Below are 20,107 nucleotides of genomic sequence, written 5' to 3'. Positions count from 1 at the left end.
ATTCAGAGGGCGTGTAGCAAAACCGTTCATCTACAGTTTCGACGCAAGTTTTTTCTCATGTGTGTATCACATGGATTGTGTCTCTCATTCATGATCGCCTATAAGCTGCAGGTAGGAACAAAAATAATGTTGCTGTGATGATTTACATGCACTGGATGCGTTGAAATACCCTGCACGCTGAGGTGTGATGCTGTGTGAAAATGTAAGATAGTAATGCGCAGTAATCAACATTTTCCTTTGAGTGTTGTATTTTCCATGAAATTCATTGAGTGTTGAAGCGTGATAAGCTGCTATGCATTTGTTCAGTGTTATTCTCAGGGTTCCCTTATTGTGGGATATGTTTGGTGAGTTTTTATACTGAAGCCTATTTCTCATGCACATTTTGAAACCGTTGGAAAAAGCTGGAACAAAAGCCATTGTGACTTTAACCATTTTTCTTGTAATATAGATCATTTCAGGTGTAAAAATCAAAAAAGAATTGCTTATTGACATGCATGGTTACGATTCAATTTTGACCCCTACAGAACAAATGGGTCAGTGAGTTAGTGAACCCTGCTCCTGTGAAGTGACAAAGGGTGAAGTGTTTCCTGGACTTTAGGGACTGTTTGCTATTTATGAGTGAGGAGTGGGTGGTGAATAAAGGGGAAGGCATGTCAAATATTTTTTAAGCACTGGGGCTGACTTTTGTGTGTGTGTGTGTGTGTGTGTGTGTGTGTGTGTGTGACCACTAATAGAAGTTCCCTTTTGTATAGTGAAGGATGGCAGTCCCCTGTTATTGTACATTTAGTGTGATTATGTATATATATATATATATATATATATATATATATATATATATATGTATATATGTTAAAATCACCCCCTCCTGTGATTAATAAAGTACAGTCCCTGAGAGTCATCAGATGAACTTAACCCATCTCTCCCTGTCACACCTCTGAGTGATGCAGCATGTCAACAGTAATGTTCTCACTATGTTCTCACTCTTCAGGTCTCATGGCAGTAGTTGCATGCCACCCACCAGATGTGACCCAGCTTCGGAAAAACTGACTGATGTGACCCCCTGGGACCTCCTTGTTGGTCATAATGGGATGTGGCACCTCCGTTGCTATGGAGACACATGTGAAAAGCGTGGAGACAGGTAAAGATGTATGGTGGGTGGCTGTCACCACAGTCCAGGACTGTTCTTTGTCCTGTCAGCTGGAAAATTTAGACATTGGGACATGCTGCCTCTGGGGAAAGGTGTGAAAAATTATTGGCATCAAATTTGAGCTGACGTGTTGGTACACCTGGTCTGTGGATAGATCAGCTGACCAAAAATAGGCCCTAAGTGTTGGATACTAATTTGAGTGTGAGCTCAGAAATAACTTAAATGAGGTGTTTAGGATGAATGGTAAAAGGGAACATAGTGTAACTCAGATATTTGTGTTCTCACACAAATGCACATATTCTAAATATTGAAGGGGGCGTGTCCCCTGCGCCCCCCTGAAATCTTAACGGAAAATGAATGTGCAACTGTTTTGATATTTGATTAATAATTTCAGTCATTCTTTAAGTCAAATAACCAAACATTTCTGTTTGCAGCTTCTCAAATACAAAGACTTACCGCCTTTCTTTGTATATTTTTAATTTTTATAACAAAATTAAAGATTTGAAGACATCATCTAGGACTCAGTGATGGGCAGTGATACATTTTATTGACTAAACAATTCATCAATTGAAAGAGAGTAATCTGAATGATTGAAGCATAAAGAAAGTCTTCCTTGGCAACATGGCTTCGCATGGCAATATTTTGAATCTTATTGTGATAGGTATTAAATTACCAGATTTTTGCCGGTACACAGCTGTATTAAAAACTAGAGATGATTGCAATTACAGATATCTGTCTGTGGTCTTCTCATTTCTTCTAATTTTTCCCCATTTTTGTTGCTTAAGTACTTTTCTTGTTCTGTTTTCCGTCTCGTCCGTGAAGCATTATGTAACATTATCTTGCAAGTGTTTCTGAAACAGTATATTATTTGCAGTATTCATGGCAGTAGCATCATGGTTTAATATTTTTTACATCTCACTGTCACATTTTGTTGTATGAATCCGATGATAATATGTTTTTGCAGTAGTATATTTTTGTCAGACTTGTTGCACACACATGCATGCATGCACGCTCACACACACACACACACACACACACACACACACACACACACACACACACCCCAGATGTTTGACAGATGGTTTTCTTTCTTCACAGTCTGTCTTCTCTCTTTAATGAGTGCTGTTTCTCCTGAAAGCTCATTTAATTTGCTTAGTTTTTCCAGTCCCACTGTTGCTCACAGCCTCCCCCGTGTCTTGTTATTTCTGTGTGCATGTGTGTGTGTGTGTGTGTGTGTGTGTGTGTGTGTGTGTGTGTGTGTGTGTGTTCGTGTATGTGTGTTGCCCTACACATGATTTTATTCAGTTACCAGTTTCTTACGCTGAATTGTATTTTTTTTCTTTTCACAGATGACACGGTTAAGACTCCCAGCCCCGCTCTGAGTAAGATGCTGCTCATCTCTTAGTCTGTATTATACGTTACGTGTGCATGCATCTGTGTGTATGTGTGTGTATGTGTGTGTGTGTGTGTGTGTGCACGCGTGCATTTTTTGAACTGTAGTTGAAAAGCGCATCATGCTGTGCTAGAATACTGAATTAGAGTTCACATGTCACATTCATGCACTGTACGTATGTGACTCTAGGTATTCAAACACGTCTCCCATTTAATAAAACATAACAGCATGTATTATTGTTTTAGCTATGAAAGCAGCTGTTTTGATCCAGCGATGGTACCGGCGCTACATGGCCCGTCTGGAGATGAGGCGCAGGTACACCTGGAACATCTTTCAGTCCATCGAATACGCCGGGGAACAGGACCAGCTACAGGTGATGCTGCTTAAAAAACACTCAAGTTCACATGTATGCTAATTTTCAGAGGCGTCATAAATCTCAAAGGAGCAGTTTGTAAAAATTAGAGGGATTTACAGGCATCTAGTGGTGAGGATAGCAAATTGGCAGTTGTAGGCGATTATACACTGAAAAAACATACCACTTGTTATATTATATTCCATTTCTGCCAGTATATCCTAATAAATCCTGGATCTTTAAACACCTTTTTGCTTTGTTTTTTCTTTCCTCAGCTCTCCAGTTTCTTTAGTTTCATGCTCGACAACTTCACTCAGCTGAATGGAAATGGGCCAGGTAGGAGCTATAACACTCTTTTATCCACAGATTACTAGATAGTATTATGTGTAATGAAACCTCTGATTTCTTGTTATTTAGAAAAGTTGGTGGTAAAGTTGATTTCATTTTAGAGTAAAACATTTCTCACAGTGCTGAGGCAACTTCTTTAAAATTGTAGTTTACCAAACTGCTAAACTTTAATAACAGAAATCTTGGTTGCAAATCAGAAGGGATTTTAGACAGATAGCAGGTTATTATCAAATGACAGCTTTGGCCAATTAGCTGTAAAGTATTTTATGGCAAAATATCATGAAAATATTGATGATGATTTGTATGTAGTTAAATTGCAACCTGACCACTGCTAATTGTACTATAACTAATATTTGAACTACATGTTGTGACTTTCCAACACGGAAATGCACTACTACAAATGTATTTATTTTATTATTTTGCAGCTTCAGGTCTGCTTGTGTCTCTGACACACTGAAACTTAAATTTGTGAGGTTATTTTGACCCATATTCCTTTTTTAAAAAAAGGGGGGAAAAAAGCTTTAAATATAATTTTTAGAATTATTTGATGCTGGGATGCTATTATGTGAAACTGAAAGATAAAAGGAGGATGTTTTTCAATATTTTTACACACATAGCAAAATAAGGCACTTTAATATTACAGTTATTTTAACCTGTATATTTGTCATCAGTTGGAGTTTAATGGTTGCTGGATTGTTGGAAGATTTTATATATATATATGTCTTTTTTATCTTCATCAAATTAACACCACTTTCGTTAGTCATGCTGTATTTTGGTCTACATTAGAAAACCCATTGCGTATATCCCGTTGCTTAGCAACTACTGTGAATGTGGAGGCCAACGTGTTGGTGTGTTGCTCCGACACAGCTGTGGCTTAAGTATGTATTGACCCTCTCATCCAGCTAAAACGCATAACGCTCCATTGATGAGCTAATCCTTAGGTAAGCCCTTATTGCTCAACATGTGCTGTACATCCTCTATGTGGGTTTTACACTGAGTCAACAAAAGTGATGCAAAGAGGCCAGACTCTGTTGTCTGTGTTTATTACATACAGCATCTGTGCTTGTGTGCGTGTCTGTGACAGAATAAAGGACATTTAATAGACACAAAATAAACACAAAAGGGGAAATGGACAAAAGACTTACAAAAGAGAAATAGGCCTGGAGGTAGATGTCTGTTCATTCCTTGTTTGTTTGCATAAATTAGAGGTTTCATTTGCATATTGGAGTGGTTTTTTAATACAACAGTGAGGTCACACAGAGCTCGATGAGCTGCTGTGTCAAGCTGTTTAGTACAGGGAATTACAAATAACAATTTGTTCATGGGATTTTACATCAGTTGGCAAACCCTCCCTTTTTTATTCAAAAATTTTTACATCATCCATTTTACTTAAAGACACAATATGTTTGCTGCTGAAAGAAATATTCTAATATTAATACATAAAGGCATACTTCATTCATTAAATGACCAGTTGTGTATCAATTACTCACCGTGTGTGATCTGAATTCACTAGGAAAACTTTGTATTTTCTGTGGCCTCCAGGGTGAAGATAAATTCCCAAACTTTCTTCATGCACTGAAATAAAGCCATGCATGAGAATGTTTATACTAAGTAATAACGTTTTTGAGAAAATGCATGTGTTTGGGAAGCACTGAGCATGCGACTGGATACAGGAGACTTAGATTACACTGCACCAGTTTTGTGAGATTTTGTAATCAGTTGTTTTGATGTAGTTTTTCTGTTGTTAAACATTGCCCCCATTTACTTTAATTTATTAAGAATGTGCCTTCAAGCTAAAATATTACAGATATGGCTGCTGCCACCTTGCGCTGGTGATGTCATTTGAGGCCACAGTCTGCACACTAGTCACCTCTGCTGTATCAAGTTCCTGCCCATTCCCCAGATGGCAAGATATTTGGGCTTGTTTGACCCCCCAATTTGGGGAGCTGTTCATCTTTATAATACAGTTCATGCCCTCCAACAACAACACATTTTCTTTTTTAGTGACGTCAGCTGTTGAAGTTTAGCCGATTTTGGGCGGCAGAAGGCTTTAAACGTTTTCCACATATGCATTGGTACTCCACAAGACTTGATGTATAAAATTAGTTTCTATTTTAAGTTAAAGTAAAGTAAAGATCCACGACGGATCAAAACACTGCAGTAATTTAAGTTATTATAGAACATAAAACAGTGTGGATTCCACTTGGTGCTGGTTGTACCTGAACTATCCGGGTTGTGCAAAGACTGTAAGGTGATATGAATTAGTCTGCCATCAGAGATTTTGTTATTCCATCATATCATCCAAGGAATCTAATATCTGGATGAACAGGACTGTTTTATGACAGTGACACTATAATCACGGCTCCTCACACTCTCCTCCAGACTTGATCTCCCAGCTGCTGGACCCGTTGGTGGACCCCTGGTTAGACAGAGAGACCGGCTACAACTTGATCCCTGTTCCAGAGTCGTACACCGGACCCCGACTGTCGTTTCCCCTCTCTGTCTCTGATACGAATGTTCTCCTCGGTGCATTTAAAGAGCAGCAGGTACGGTAATATGGGCCTTTCTGTCTTTTTTACTTATAATTGTCTTAGATTATATTTTGGATGCTGTTAGGAACTTCTGTGCTTTTTCTTCCACACAGACTCTGCATGCCAGATACGTCCTGCAGCTGCTGTACGAGACCAAAAAGCTCCTCAAACAGATGCCGAACATCATCCATCTGTCAACAACCTACACCAAAGAGATCACTATATGTGGTGGGTGACCATAAACTCCCTTTCACTTCAAGATTATAATTCTTGTCATTTTTAATTGCATTTATACAGGTGGTAGTCCATTCTTATAGATATTTGTAATGGACAGAATGACCTATTCCACCTGACATAATGACCTACTCTACATTTTAGCACTCATAACAAACGTGTCAGTGTTACTAGGGTGATTTGCAGCTGCGATGGGCTGCTGCTTCTCCACCTGCTACATCAGTACAGTGGGCCACTGAATAAATAAATGACCTGCTTACTGTTAAATGATCACTGATGTCTGTTAATTCAAGTAAATTTTTTTTTATCAGGCCCATTATCACAAATCACAATTTGCCTCAGAGGGATTTACAGCATACGCCATCCCTCTGTCCTTAGACCCTCACATTGACTAAGGAAAAACTCCCCTTTAACCCTGCTTTTATGTGGGGGAGGGTAGAAACCTCAGGAAGAGCGACTGAGGGGGGATCCCTCTTCCAGGACGGACAGACGTGCAATAGATGTCGGAAAAAACAATGACATTACAGTAGATGACATAATGACATATAGGAAAGAGAAAGACAGAGACAACAAAAGAGGGAGGAAGAGAGAGGGAGAGAGGGGGAGAGTTGCACAGCAACAATAATGGTACCAATAACATAACAAATAACAAAAGTAATAGACATAAAATTAATAAATATAATTTGTGATAGTATGTGATTTTATATGAAAATACTGTAAGTGGCGATAACAGTCACATGTGTATATTAATAAAAGAGGCATGACTAATAATAATAGCAGGTGTGTGATGGTAGATGGCAGATGGTGTCGAGTAGGATCACGGCATCAGTGCAACCAAGGCCCAGGACACAGGTGTAGCCACAGGCAGAACCACAGCAACAGCACAGGCAGGACCATAGCAACAGCACAACCAAAACCACGATTCAAGCTTTAGCCAGAGGTTACAGCATCAGTGCAGCCACAACACGAGCACAGCCGAAGGCAAGATCACAGCATCAGCACAGCCATCACCATGATCCAGGCACAGCCAAGATCAGGGAAAACTACGAAACAAGGGAGCACAAATGCTCCGGAGAAGAAGGCGAGTTATTGTTATGGAGTAAAAGGACATGAGTGTTTGCAGATGAAGAGCATGAGAGAAGGAGAAAGGAGCTCACTGTATCATAGAAAGTGCCCCGGCAGACTAAACCTATTTCAGCCTAATTAGAGGCTGGTCCAAGGCAAGCCTAAGCAGCCCAAATTGTAAGCTTTATCAAAGAAGAAAGTCTTAAGTCTATCTTAAAAGTGGAGACTGTGTCTGGATCCCGTACCGAAACTGGAAGATGGTTCCATAAAAGAGGAGCATGGTAACTGAAGGCTCTGGCCCCCATCGTGCTTTTAACAAATGTGTTTTAAATACAGCTGACTGTATCTTAATGGTACTGTTCCAAGAATGGAGGTCCTGTTTATTTGCACACTGATCAGGTACTTGACGCCTCCTCTACGGCTGCCTCCTCCTGCAGATTCGCATATCATTAAACTCAAGAATACTTGTTGGGACGAAAACAGAAAACACACACCAGTTGGTGGTTGTTTTCATATCGTCAGGGAATTTTAGACCTCCTCCGTATACCAGGGTTTAATTAGACTGAAATAAGTGATTTTACTGTAATTTTCCTTGTGGTGCAGGTGATCTGCACGGACGGCTTGATGACTTACTTCTCATATTTTATAAGGTAAAGCTATATATTATTTATTATGCAACACATTTCTTTAGAAGCATTCACAACCTATCTTATAGAAAATGTTTTATGTTTAGGTTTCGGGGTGTCTCTTACCTTGGAATGAGACATTTATCAGTATATACCACTCCAGAGTCTGCCATTTTGTTCTCTGGTAACCTACAATGGACAAACCAAACAGTGGCTCTAGATAGGACTAATGTTGTATTTGCATCTGCTATCTGCTAAGTTCTACATGCTTGGCACACTGGATATGTTTTTGTCCTGTAAACTTACCAATAGATGCCACTTTGCATGGAATAACGCAAATGGTAGACAGCAAAAAAAAATAAAAATGAAAATATTTTATTGAATATATATATATATATTTTAAACAGTATGGCATCACCATGGTAAAATATCATCATGCATGTTTCGTTTTACTGTCCTGCCACTCTTTCGGACTGTTTGTTTTTTCAGAGCCTCCCAGAAGGTGTTGCCTGTCTTCCGGCCAAGTCTACTTGATTACATGTGAACGCACTGGACCCTTAAATCTTTTTTTATTTGTATAAAAACAGATGTATCTGCATAAAGAAATCTTTCAGAAAGGTTGTGAATGATTCAACTTCAAATGTTCATGACAGTTAAAGCCATATCAAACTTAGCTGAAGCATGCTCTTAAGACTTCCCTCAAATCTGATTTTAAGTTTGTTGATTTCATTTCATGTTTCTGTTGTGAAGAATGGCCTTCCCTCTGCGGAGACGCCATATGTGTTCAATGGGGACTTTGTGGACCGTGGGAAAAAGTCAGTTGAAGTGGTCATCCTCCTCTTTGCCTACCTGCTGCTTTACCCTGACTACATGCACCTTAACCGAGGAAACCATGAAGACCACATAATGAACCTCAGGTGGGTTCGAGTGAAGAGTAGAAATGAAAGATTTATCCATCTGAGTTTACCACAAACACAAAGGTAGTAAAGTTTTTTTTATATTGTTGTTTCAGATATGGGTTCACAAAAGAGGTCATGCAGAAGTACAAGGTATCGTAGTCCAGAAACACGTTATTCTGATTTTATTATGTGCAGAACTCAGATGCAGGTTCTACCATGTCACTGGTGGTGGAGCCGGGTGGATTAATAATCAGGATGAGTGACCCAGAGTTGTGACATCAGTTCCTTTTCTTTGCACACAGACTCATGGCCGAGAGATCCTCCAGCTGTTTCAGGATGTTTTCAGCCTTCTGCCTGTTGCAACGGTCATTGACGGAAAGATCCTGATTGTTCATGGAGGGATATCAGACCAGACCGACCTGGACTTCCTTTGCTCCATAGAGAGGCACAAGGTCAGTGAAAACAAGCAGACTTTCATCCTCCATCTGGACTCTTTCAACCGCAATAATCAATTTCGACTACTAGTCAGAAAAACATTTTATAAATGCTGACAAATCACAGCCACTACACATTAATGTAAACATGTCACCAAACAGTTCTATATGTTTATATCCAACAGACAATACCCATGCTAAATACCTTAGAGTAATTGTTTTAGTTATTTTCTACTTTATGGTTGTTTTAGTCTCTTGAATAACTGGCCCAAGATACATGATTATTCATCAAACAGACAAATTACAAATAATATGGGTTTTTCTCATTGGATTGTAATAGAATGCATGTGCTCTGATCGCCTACAAGTATTAAAAGTAATTGTTAGCTCATAATAGTCCATTTGCCAGCCTATAGAGCCCCATTGTGAACCCACAAATGTTGAGTACCCAAGAGTTTTACATTATAAATGCATAGTATGTGTCCTCAACATTAGGAAACTGCCGGATGCTAACTTGCATATGTTGAGGAATTTGCATAATATACCTAATTTCCATAAATGTGCATTATATCATATATTGACGGTATTTCAGTCTCTGCTTGGCCAATTAAGACATTGTTTTGGGCATTTTTGAGGATGATAAATCCATGTCTGAGATTTTCAAATTCAAAATGTATGTTTTAAACTGGAAGTCTACATATTTTAACTGCATTTGGGCTGATTTTGAATTAATTTTTATTCAATTTAGACGTTTACGAGGACATTGAATTGACTGGGTAACTTACTCTGTATATTCAATATATTTGAAATAATTGAAATTACTTCAAATTAGTTATAGATAGTACTATATTTATAAACACATGAATAGAACAATGGATAAAGTTAACATTTGAATTCACGGGCCATCACACTGAGTTGATACACAGTTGGTAAATGTTGGTAAGAACAGCAGGTAGCATGGTAAAGGAACTAAAATAAAGTCATGTTTAACAGGTGGGACACACAAGTCCTAAAACAGTTTGTTTTTTTAAAAAAAACTAAATTACATCCAAAATTATTAGAACAGAGAATTATATAAACACTAGTTACATGTGTTATAACAACTGATCGGAAATTGATTCATTATCCTCAAAGAAACCCCAAAACCAACCAGATTATACCCAAATTGGCCAAGCAGTGGCTGAAATACTATCAGTATACGTGATTATGCACATTTATACAAACTAGGTAAATTATGCAAAATGCCAAATATATGCAAGTTAGCATCCGACAGTTTTCTAATGTTAGGGACCTATACTATGCATTTATAACATAAACTTTGGGGTATTCAACATTTCTAGGTTTACTTTGATGGCAAGTAGACTAATAATAGAGGTCTGTTTTATACAGGTGGCAGTCCATTCTGATAGATATTTTTGCATATGTTAGTATGACCTCTGATTTTGGAAAAGCAAACATCTCTGTCCTCACTTTATTTCTGTCTTTTCTTCTCTCTTTTCTTCTAGGTGAAATCTGCCCTGAGGTTTCCCAGGCACAGTTTGGAGCAGCTGGACATCGGCCAGTCCTGCAGACAAATGAAAAGAATGAGATCGACCACGAGTTCTTGTCCCAGCAGCAGTCGAAGCCACAGCAAGAACCAAAGAACGCCGACCCTGAGGTCTGACAGCGGATGTTATTATTAAGCTCCTTGCACAATTAGATTCTTGTTTAATTAAAGCAACTCTGTCTCTTCTTCTCCTCTTTCTGTAGAAAGAGGCGATGCCGTCAGGACAGCGCCACCTCCACTTCTTCCTCCTCCTCCTCATCGTCCTCGTCCTCTTCGCTCTGCTCTCCTCGAACTCCATCGTGCCTCTCGCCGCGTCCATGCCCATCTTCTCCCAGCATGCCTTACACCATCAATGCCCTCCAAGTGCCTTTCCTGGACTCTCTGTCCTCTCTTCCCCCTCCTTCACCTCCACAACAGGAGCGGGAATGGAAACAGGTCAAATGCATCGATTTAGTGTAGAAAACATTGATATTGCTCAGCTCTGCCCTGTAGTGTCGTATTTTATCTGCTTTCCTCTCTGCTGCAGATAGTGGATATATTGTGGAGTGACCCCAAAACACAAGAAGGCTGCAGTCCCAACACATTCAGAGGAGGAGGCTGCTACTTCGGCCCTGACGTGACCCAGAGACTGCTCCACCATCACGGACTCCAGCTGCTCATCAGATCCCATGAGTGCAAACAGGAGGGATATGAGCTCTGTCATGGTGGACAGGTAGACGGGATGCAATAAAATAATTCCCCAAAAGTCTAAAATGTTTGAGTTTGGAGACATAATTTTGTTTGTTCTACAGGTGATCACCATTTTCTCAGCGTCAAACTATTACGAGGAAGGAAGCAACCGTGGTGCCTACATCAAAGTGGGCCGAGAACTGGTTCCCCGCTTCTACCAGTACCAAGTCAGCCGCACAACACGCAAACTCACCCTGACTCAGAGGTACAGATGCCATCTGGTGTGTTTGTGTTTGTTCAAAGTGGCTTTTAAACATTTCAGTTCTGGTTGATTTGGTGACACTATAAAAGAAGTCGGGTAATATTTGGCCTTTTTCCATCATTCAATGAGCAACCGTGATCTGATCTGATCTGACAGTAGGGCACAGTGAAAGTTGGTTACCTCGCTAACGTCTACCAGACTCTACATTTTGCAAATCCTTTAAAAAGACTAAAGTCTGACGCACTCTCACATTTAAAGACAATGTGACTTTTAAGTCACACACTGTATGATTTTGCAGAAACTGGGGATCCTAAAGGGTCACTACTTGCAAGACAACAACTAGATTCCTCTTCGTATTATTTCCCATCCTGCTCCTGGTGGAAAATCTCACCCCAAACTTTCTTTAAGAAAAATGAAATATGAACAATTCACATGAACCTAGAAACACAAGACAAAGGTGTCATATGTCAACAGTGTTCTTATCATTTCAGCATCTACATATTCCATAAAGATAAACTGTATTTACATACAACCTTGACATTTTGGATTTTCTCCCCTCAATCCAGCATTATTTCCAGGAATGTCGACCCCGACACCAATTTCAAAAAACTGCAAATATACTTTCATAAATAGGACAATGCTTCACCAATGGGCCATAGACTCAGCCACCTTTGTGTTACCTCATTTAGGGCTAGATAGTGATTAAATAGACACCTATTGAAATTAAAAAATCCTCAAAATTATTACTTTAAAATAAGGGAGGCTTAAACACAGCTGAAAGTATCAGTGCTGAAATGATTATTAGTTTAATGGATTAGTTCATTCAAACAAAAAAAGACCTTTGCATTTGTCTTTTTTGGGGTTTTGGACTGCTGAATGGTCAGAACAAGAAATCTGAAGTTTCAACTATGGCCTCTGTATAGTTGCAATGGGCATTTTTCACTATTTTGATATGTATTTTAACAGTTTACAGAACAAATAATTGACAGATTAATTAACAATGACATGTTTTTTTAAGAAAGCTTAGTGTTAGTAAATCACCTGTCACCTGTGTTTACATGTGTGTCTGTAGAGTCCGAGTTGCTGAAGGCTCTGCCCTCAAGGCCCTGAAAGAGAAGCTGTTCTCCCATCGCTCTGAGCTGCTGGCGGGTCTCCAGCAGTACGACCAGAACAACACTGGTGCGCTGTGTTCACATCGCTCATAAACATGTATAAACCATGTTGACATGTATAGTTTCTACATGAAAGCATATTTCTCTTTCAGGTAATGTGTCAGTCAGTGAGTGGGCTCAGGTGCTGGAGTCTGTACTGAGGCTGGATCTGCCCTGGAGGACACTTCGTCCGCACTTAGCCCGTCTGGCACCAGATGGCAGTGTGGAGTATCAGTCCAGCTTTGAGGATATGGAACCAGGACTTCCTCTGCCTCAGGTAAGAGCATAGACTGTACATAAAGTCTTTATGTATATGTATATGTATATGTATATATATATATATATATATATATATATATATATATATATATATATATATATATATATAGAGAGAGAGAGAGAGAGAGAGAGAGAGTCTTTATATACAGTCTTGATTATACACGGCCAGTGGTTATTATATAGTCTGCTGTGTAATTTTCCCTTTTTCTCTTTTTAGGTGACTCCAAACTTGGCTGAAACTCTGTTCAGATACAGGACAGACATCGAGATTATATTCAACATTATAGACAAAGACCATTCAGGTAAAAAATGTTGAATTACTTTGAAGACAGTGTGTCATTTATTCAAAATGTAGTCTTTAATGCTCTGCATGTGTTGTCATGACTAGGTCTGATCTCCATTGAGGAGTTTCGTCACACCTGGCGTCTCTTCAGCGCCCACCTGGGGGTCGACATTGACGACAGAGCCATTGATGACCTCGCCCGAAGTATCGACTTCAACAAGGACGGCAGCATAGACTTTACAGAGTTCCTAGAGGCCTTCAGAGTAGTTCACAATCTGGACAACAAGGATCAGCAACTTAATGGAAAGCTGGACAAAGAGAAGTATTTGTGAAGGGAGGAATCTGAATGCTGCAGTGCGGAAATCCTGCATAATCAACAGACTAACAGAGGAATCAATGTAGGAAAACAGGGAAAAGATGAAATATTTTAGTATTTCTTAACACTTGAACACTTAAATCTAGTAGTTATTGGTGATATACCCCCTAATTGTTGCATTTTCTCATTTGTTTGTGTACTTTAGCCATGCTATAGCAGCCATTCCCAGAAGATGAGTCTTTTAAGACTTTGTTGATCCACTGACTTTTCATCTAGCACCACCAGCAGGCCAAAGTTTTTAGTGCAGTGAAATATGTGTTCATATGCTACTTCACTCTGTAATTACCAGCTGTGGTGAGAGCTGTTAAACAGGCCCAGGCATCCTGTCAGTCTGAGTAAATGATGGGTTCAGATTTTAATGAACTTGTGCAGCAGCGGCACACACTCGTGCACACACACACACACAAACACACATGCTGTCTAGTTGAGGCTTCAGAGGTGATGGGTGAGACACAAACAGGGAGGCGTGGAGACTAATACTTTTTAAACTGATTGACAAAAAGGACAAAAAGACAAAAAAACCCAAATAAAACCACTCACTTTAAAGCAAGAAGAAACAGCTTCTCCCCCGATACCTCCTCATCCATCTGTCAGAGTATTTTGTACCATCTTACTCCTCCTTCCTTCCTTCCTTCCTCCTGCCCATCCTGTAGTAATCCCAGACCACATCTCCCCTCCCCTCAGTGTCCAGCCTCTCATATACTTCCCACTTTCACTCTCAAAGTACTTTTCTTTAGCCTCCCATCACATCTGGGAGTTCAGATGGGGCTCCTGGCAGCACTGGTCGCTCTGCTCTGCATCTACGCTCCAGGTACTTCTTCAACTTCATTTTCATACTTGTGTTGTTAAAAGGACGGCATTCACTGTGAAACTGTTCTGCAGTGTGTGGAGCCAAGGGATGCAGCGGTTTAAAACACCTGGAGAACGGGCAGACGTTTTTCCGTTACAGTGGACTACTGGTGATCTTCCGCTGTCGTCCTGGTTACAAACTCCATGGATACAAAACCAACAGCTGTGTGTCTGGACACTGGTCCCGGGACATCCCAGTCTGTGTCGGTAAGGAGTAAACCTTTCTATATAAATGTCTGTTTTCTGTTTTTGCCAGCTGATGCATTTGGAAGATAACATTGTCTTAACTTTTGTTCAAATATTACTTTACTTTTATCAGGGCGTTAACCCTACACGGTACGCATTGTGATGCTGATTGGTAAAAAAAATTAAAAATGTTTGCAATGTTTTTTGGTTTTTTTGTTAGAAAAGACATAAAGTTTACATAATTTTAAAACTTTTTTTATGTTTTTTTTTTTGGTGTACTGTACCATGATGGTAAGAAATGGAAAAAAGAAAATAATTTCAAAAATCTTAATAGAATTATATACAATAGTGTATGGGAAATATTCAAAATTATTAAACATATGTAGATTAATTTGCAGAGATAGAAAGAAAATTATGACTGTTATATATGACTGCTATAAACCTAAAAACACAATATCAAAAACTGTCATGGTGGGATTCCATAATGGTACGATGTTTCAAGGCAGCATTTGCATTTTAGTAATTTTCTGTCAATTAATTTTCAAATAAAGCACATCAAACAATTAAAAATTAAACTTCACCAACCTATTATTGTGATTTTTTTTCAAGATTTTAAAATGACAGAAAAAGACATTCCCAGACCTTTTTTGCAGAGAGTTAATGGAGCTGAACCATGCGAGGAAGGCCCCGAAAAAAGGGACTCAACATGGCCTCCAGAAAGTCATGTTATAATATATATACAGTGTTACTGGTTTCCTTAGGGCCCTGGCTCTTTTTTAAAGAACTGCAACAGAATTGAGTATAAACAGCAAAAGAATGGGTATGTTACCTGGAGGCAACACAGTACCATAGAGGTAGTTGAGAGGAGACAACAACAAAGTCCCTGGTCAGACTCAAACTTTTAATCACTTTCCATGATAATCTCCCATCTTTCAGGTTCTGGCTGTTTTAACCCGGGGCCACTCACCCATGGGACGAGCAGCATGAATAAGGACGGCTCCTGGGCAGTGTTCAGCTGTAATAGTGGCTTTCGGCTACATGGGCCCTCAATGTTATACTGTAAGGGCCACACCTGGAATAGTACAAAGCCTGTATGCAAAGGTGAGCATAAATAAAATCAGCTATTAATGCAATAGTTTGATATGTTAGAAAAGACGCCTATTGGCTCTCCTGTTACTTAGCTTAGCGTTAAGACTGGGAAAGCGGGAAACAGCGAGCCTGTCTCTGTTAGAGAGAATAAAATCTGCCTTAAAATTAAAGTAGCCGACATTGAGTAAAGGGTAAAAAAAATGTCAAATTAGTTAAAAAATGTCCCATTTGACCAAAAACTGATTTCTCCAACAGCCCAGTATCCGAAGAACAAACGCCTATTGCTCCAAACTCCCATTTCTCTGAAAATCCACACCCTATGCTGCATTTAGTTTTGTTTACCAGCAGGGTTTGAGGCACTGATCCGAGGTGCTTTAACGGACCCTTTGCAGGTTTGCAACTTCTTGTCATAGCCAAGTGGTATTTGTGCCTAAACCTAACCACAAATTCACTACAGCATTATTGACAAATGTAACTGGGGTTACAGAACCCTACAACATTTTTTCTGGCAACAGAGTTGTTTGTATTTTCTAAGAAATGGGACTTTGGAGCAATGGGGATTTGTTTTGAGGATAACAGGATATCAGAGAAATGGCTTATGGTCCACATAGTCATTTTTCAAATTAACAGGGCTTCAGCATTTTGGGCTGCTGTAACAATTGGACAGACCCCACATATTTCCTGCGAAAATGAAAGAGTGGTATTAATTTTTTCATCCAACTCTTGCCAAGAGAGTGAATAAGAGTTCCCAAAATTGAGAACTATTCCTTTAAATGTGATCTCATATCTGTCTTTGTATCACATTGTGCTAATTCTCTCATATTCATTGATTCCAAACAGCAGTAGGTAAACAACAGTTCATTACTGCACTGTAACCGAACTCTTTTCTCCATAGAGTCCGACATGATGAGTTCGGTCTCAGATGTCCATGTGCAGAAACCAGACATACACCAGGACCTCCAGGCTGCTGTAGTTCTGAAAACACAGCAACAATCCCACTACGACACCCTCACTAATACTGCCTCCAAAGAAGCCAACCTGAAATTTAACTTGTTGTCTCACACTCAATCCCAAATGTCCAACACAGACAGGATTAAAGTGACCAACACAAAAGTCCATCTGCAGCAGTTTCCCAATTTAAAAGTCAAAGATGGAGTCCAAACTCATCGTGAGGCTCAACTTCAGGAGGTGAAAGAAGCTCAAGGACCAGAAACAGAAACTGGAAAGTATGGCTTGGAGGCAAAAACTTCCCAGAAAGAAGCAGAAAAAGCAGAAGTAAAATCACATCTATCAACTACTGTGTCATCTACCTCATCATTACTGTCAGGAGCAGAGCGATCAACATCTTCACCACCATCACTGTCTAAAGCCCAAACACCAGCTATCACTGCTGTCACAAATACTGTGATGTTTGCATCGACTTCACCACTGTTCAACACAAATTCTCCTCCTCTTGTGCTTGGAGAACCTGCCACATCCCAGGATGATGTGACTTCATCTGAAATAGTAACAGGCTCATCACAAACTGCACATGACGACCAGCAGGCTAAAAATGATTTCAAGTATCCTCCTTTGTCTCAGCCTGGGACTGTAGATCAAGAGGATCCCACTGAGACTTCAATATACACTTTGTCTACTTCTGTTTCTTCCATTTCAACCAGTTCTTCCTCCATGTCATCTCCTGCACCATCCTTATCATCCTCCTTTTCTGCCCCAACTAGCTCAAGTCCCAGCTCTACCCAGTCCAATAATGTTCCTCCAAACACCGTCACCACAGAGCCGAGATCTCACCGCACCGATCACCACAACCTCACATCAAACGCCACCTCCGAACCACCTCTGCTGTCTCTGAGACTCAGCAGACGACCCGTGTGCACTTACCCACCTGTTCCTACTCATGGGACCTTCTACTTTCGTAATGTTGAGAATCCAGGGCCCAGAGAGTACAGACATTACATACAGTATGCTTGCTACCCCGGTTATACGCTGGCTCATGGAGACATACACAGCTACTGCCAGCAGGGGGGCACCTGGAGCGGAGTCACACCTGTGTGTCTGGGTAGGTGCTGTTGCTGCTTCATAACATTATCTGATTAATTTGAAAATACTGACAAGGAAAAAGAAAATACGTGCTGATGGTAGAGAAAAGGGATGGTGCCAATAATATATACCTCAGTACTAGTCTTTTCTTTATTAAACTGTTGTTTTGTTGTTTATATAATAGAGCTTTCCTGTTGGAATGCAATTTTATTTTATTTTTTTTAATATTATCATTGGCTTCAGGAGCTGCTAACTTACCTAGAGTAAGTCTCACTTTTTTTAAGTTTCCCGTCCTACGATATTTTGAACCTTTAAAGAGATTAAATTAGCACGAAGAATCAAAAAATGGATATCAGCCAAACATAAGTGACGCCCTGTCAGTGATTTTGGTGTAAAATCATCCCACAAAATCTGTAAACTTTCAAGGTTGGGAAACTTTGCAATCTTAGAGGGTAATGAGCTCATCACAGTCACTAATAGCAAAAAAAGCATTATAAACGTGTGTAAAACAAACATCAATAAATTATCATTTAAAAAGTATATGTATAGTGAAGAAAACATTTAAACACAGTTTAAGTGGCCTGTGTGGTAATGATGTGTTCAATCAGCATCTTGATTAGCGACACCTGTCAGGTGGATGGATTATCCTGGAAAAGGAGAAGTGCTCATTAACAAAGATTTCTGCTTTTTTTGTCAAACAAAATTTGACATAATTATATCTATTAAGTTCATTAAAAGTCTTAAACCTGTGAAAAATGGGAGCAAAAACAAGTGTTGCACATCAAGTTTTGTTCAGAGTATTATATCAAAATTTCTATGAAATATGAATTTAAAAATATTACAGTACATATGCAGCGTGCATGTTAATATTAAATGTACTGAGGGTGCATGAGAACAGCCATTTAAAAAGATCATTTATCAATTCTTGCTGTTTTCTGTTGTCACATTACTGTTTGTTGCTAGAGTTGACACCATGCTCAGTTAACAACGGAGGCTGTTCCCAGCTGTGCTCCCACTCCCAGCACCACAACCAGAGCTCCAACCAGACCCAAACCAGAACTCAGTGCCACTGCAGAACCGGATTCACTCTGCTGGATGACGGGCGAACGTGTCGAGGTGAACATATTGTTGTTTTATTTCTTGTAACATTCTTCCTGAATCCTCTGTGGACACCCTTGGCTCTTCCTAATAACGATGCAGCGTGCACTGAGACGTGTTACAGCACAACAGGGAATCTCCTTCACATGCTTGATGTGTTTGATGTTTCACAGCACAGACGAGTGTACAAGTGAACTGTGAAATTTATGGCAGCACTATTACCTTGTAGCACTAACATTTACTTCATATATTGTGTCAAAGTTGCACTTGCCTTCTCGCAGACAGCCTATCATTTTTGAGAGCCATCAGTGGGTAGTGTTGATATTATTTTTGAAAAGTGTTATTATCAGTGTGCATTTTGACAGATAGTCCTGTCCAGACATTGTGGTCTGACTGATTATAGTTTAGCTTCAGCCTGAAAATTCCTCTGCAATGAAATAAGGCTTGTAAACATTCCTGTCTGACAGACAGCTCAAGAAAAATGAGCATATATTTTGGTCCTCACTTCACAAAATTTTATTCTTTTTGGACTAGACTTTGTCCACATGGTCTTTTTTTGTATAGAGATGTGTGAGAAAATGGAAAGATCTTGAACCATAAACACAGAAAATCAATGGTGAATAGACAGTAACATGTACTTGAGCACAATTTGAGGTACTTTTACTTTTCTTGAGTACTTCTATGTTATTCTTCTTCATGCTTCTGCTTCACTACATTTAAGAAAAAAATATTATAGGCTACTATTACTCCACTACATTTAGCTGACAGCTGGAGTGATTACAAAATTTTACCAGCACAAAAAAGTAAAAATAGAAATTAAATTACCAGCACTTCCTGTGATCCAAAATTACTGTGTTTCAGTTCTTTGTCAAAAAAGGCTATTTGACAGTAATATAAAGCTATGAAAATATTCTAAATATAGCATACATTTGGACCGATACTGATTTTGTAATTTTTTAGGTGGGCCTCTTTTAGGTTGCTAAAAACAAACCAATTGAGGCAGCATTTGCTCAGTGCTGTTTTATTGTATGCACTTGACATGGGGGTTTTTACCCGGAAGTTATTGTAAACAAACATTGTGATTCAGTCTATGGTGCAGTTGTAACATCCTATATTTACTCAATTTCCTTACGGCTCCTTTAACATTACAGTATCAGAATATGGACTGTACATTCCTCTGTGTGTTGAACATTTTGATACTTTCACAGTTTTTATAGCATGTCTACCTGCTTCATATTAAAAAGACATCTG

At 39.4% G+C, this 20,107-nt stretch overlaps 2 protein-coding genes across 2 annotated transcripts in view; both read left to right on the top strand.

The window, feature by feature from the left end:
* Nucleotides 1–1,068: 1,068 nt before the first annotated feature.
* On the top strand, nucleotides 1,069–13,550 carry ppef1 (protein phosphatase, EF-hand calcium binding domain 1). Its single transcript, XM_042487525.2, has 18 exons — nucleotides 1,069–1,138; nucleotides 2,497–2,529; nucleotides 2,786–2,913; nucleotides 3,168–3,228; nucleotides 5,623–5,786; nucleotides 5,885–5,999; nucleotides 7,674–7,720; nucleotides 8,447–8,613; nucleotides 8,709–8,745; nucleotides 8,898–9,047; nucleotides 10,534–10,685; nucleotides 10,778–11,009; nucleotides 11,101–11,286; nucleotides 11,366–11,508; nucleotides 12,578–12,684; nucleotides 12,770–12,933; nucleotides 13,153–13,237; nucleotides 13,324–13,550. Exons 1-18 carry the CDS (start codon nucleotides 1,084–1,086, stop codon nucleotides 13,548–13,550), a joined length of 2,253 nt encoding a protein of 750 aa, XP_042343459.1. The 5' UTR covers nucleotides 1,069–1,083.
* Nucleotides 13,551–14,281: 731 nt separating this feature from the next.
* The window catches only part of LOC121943891 (uncharacterized), a 9,900-nt gene continuing 4,074 nt past the window's right edge, over nucleotides 14,282–20,107 (top strand). The window contains exons 1-5 of the mRNA XM_042487492.2: nucleotides 14,282–14,405; nucleotides 14,477–14,650; nucleotides 15,566–15,730; nucleotides 16,614–17,777; nucleotides 18,722–18,874. Coding sequence (XP_042343426.2) covers nucleotides 14,357–14,405; nucleotides 14,477–14,650; nucleotides 15,566–15,730; nucleotides 16,614–17,777; nucleotides 18,722–18,874 — 1,705 coding nt within the window. The 5' untranslated portion in view covers nucleotides 14,282–14,356. The remainder of the gene's footprint in view (nucleotides 14,406–14,476; nucleotides 14,651–15,565; nucleotides 15,731–16,613; nucleotides 17,778–18,721; nucleotides 18,875–20,107) is intronic.

This window comes from Plectropomus leopardus, chromosome 1 (genome assembly GCF_026936395.1).
Source record: "Plectropomus leopardus strain MGB_pleo_1.0 chromosome 1, ASM2693639v1, whole genome shotgun sequence".
NCBI lineage: Eukaryota > Metazoa > Chordata > Actinopteri > Perciformes > Serranidae > Plectropomus > Plectropomus leopardus.
The sequence above is the reverse complement of the archived record's forward strand: the minus strand, read 5'-3'. Positions and strand labels throughout refer to the sequence as shown.

Excerpts from the sequence above, each read along its gene's own strand:
- ppef1 (XM_042487525.2), top strand. The coding sequence starts at position 1,084 with ATGGGATGTGGCACCTCCGTTGCTATGGAGACACATGTGAAAAGCGTG. Across the intron at positions 8,746-8,897 it reads AGGTCATGCAGAAGTACAAG|ACTCATGGCCGAGAGATCCT; the intron begins GTATCGTAGTCC and ends CTTTGCACACAG. Across the intron at positions 10,686-10,777 it reads CAAAGAACGCCGACCCTGAG|AAAGAGGCGATGCCGTCAGG; the intron begins GTCTGACAGCGG and ends CTCTTTCTGTAG.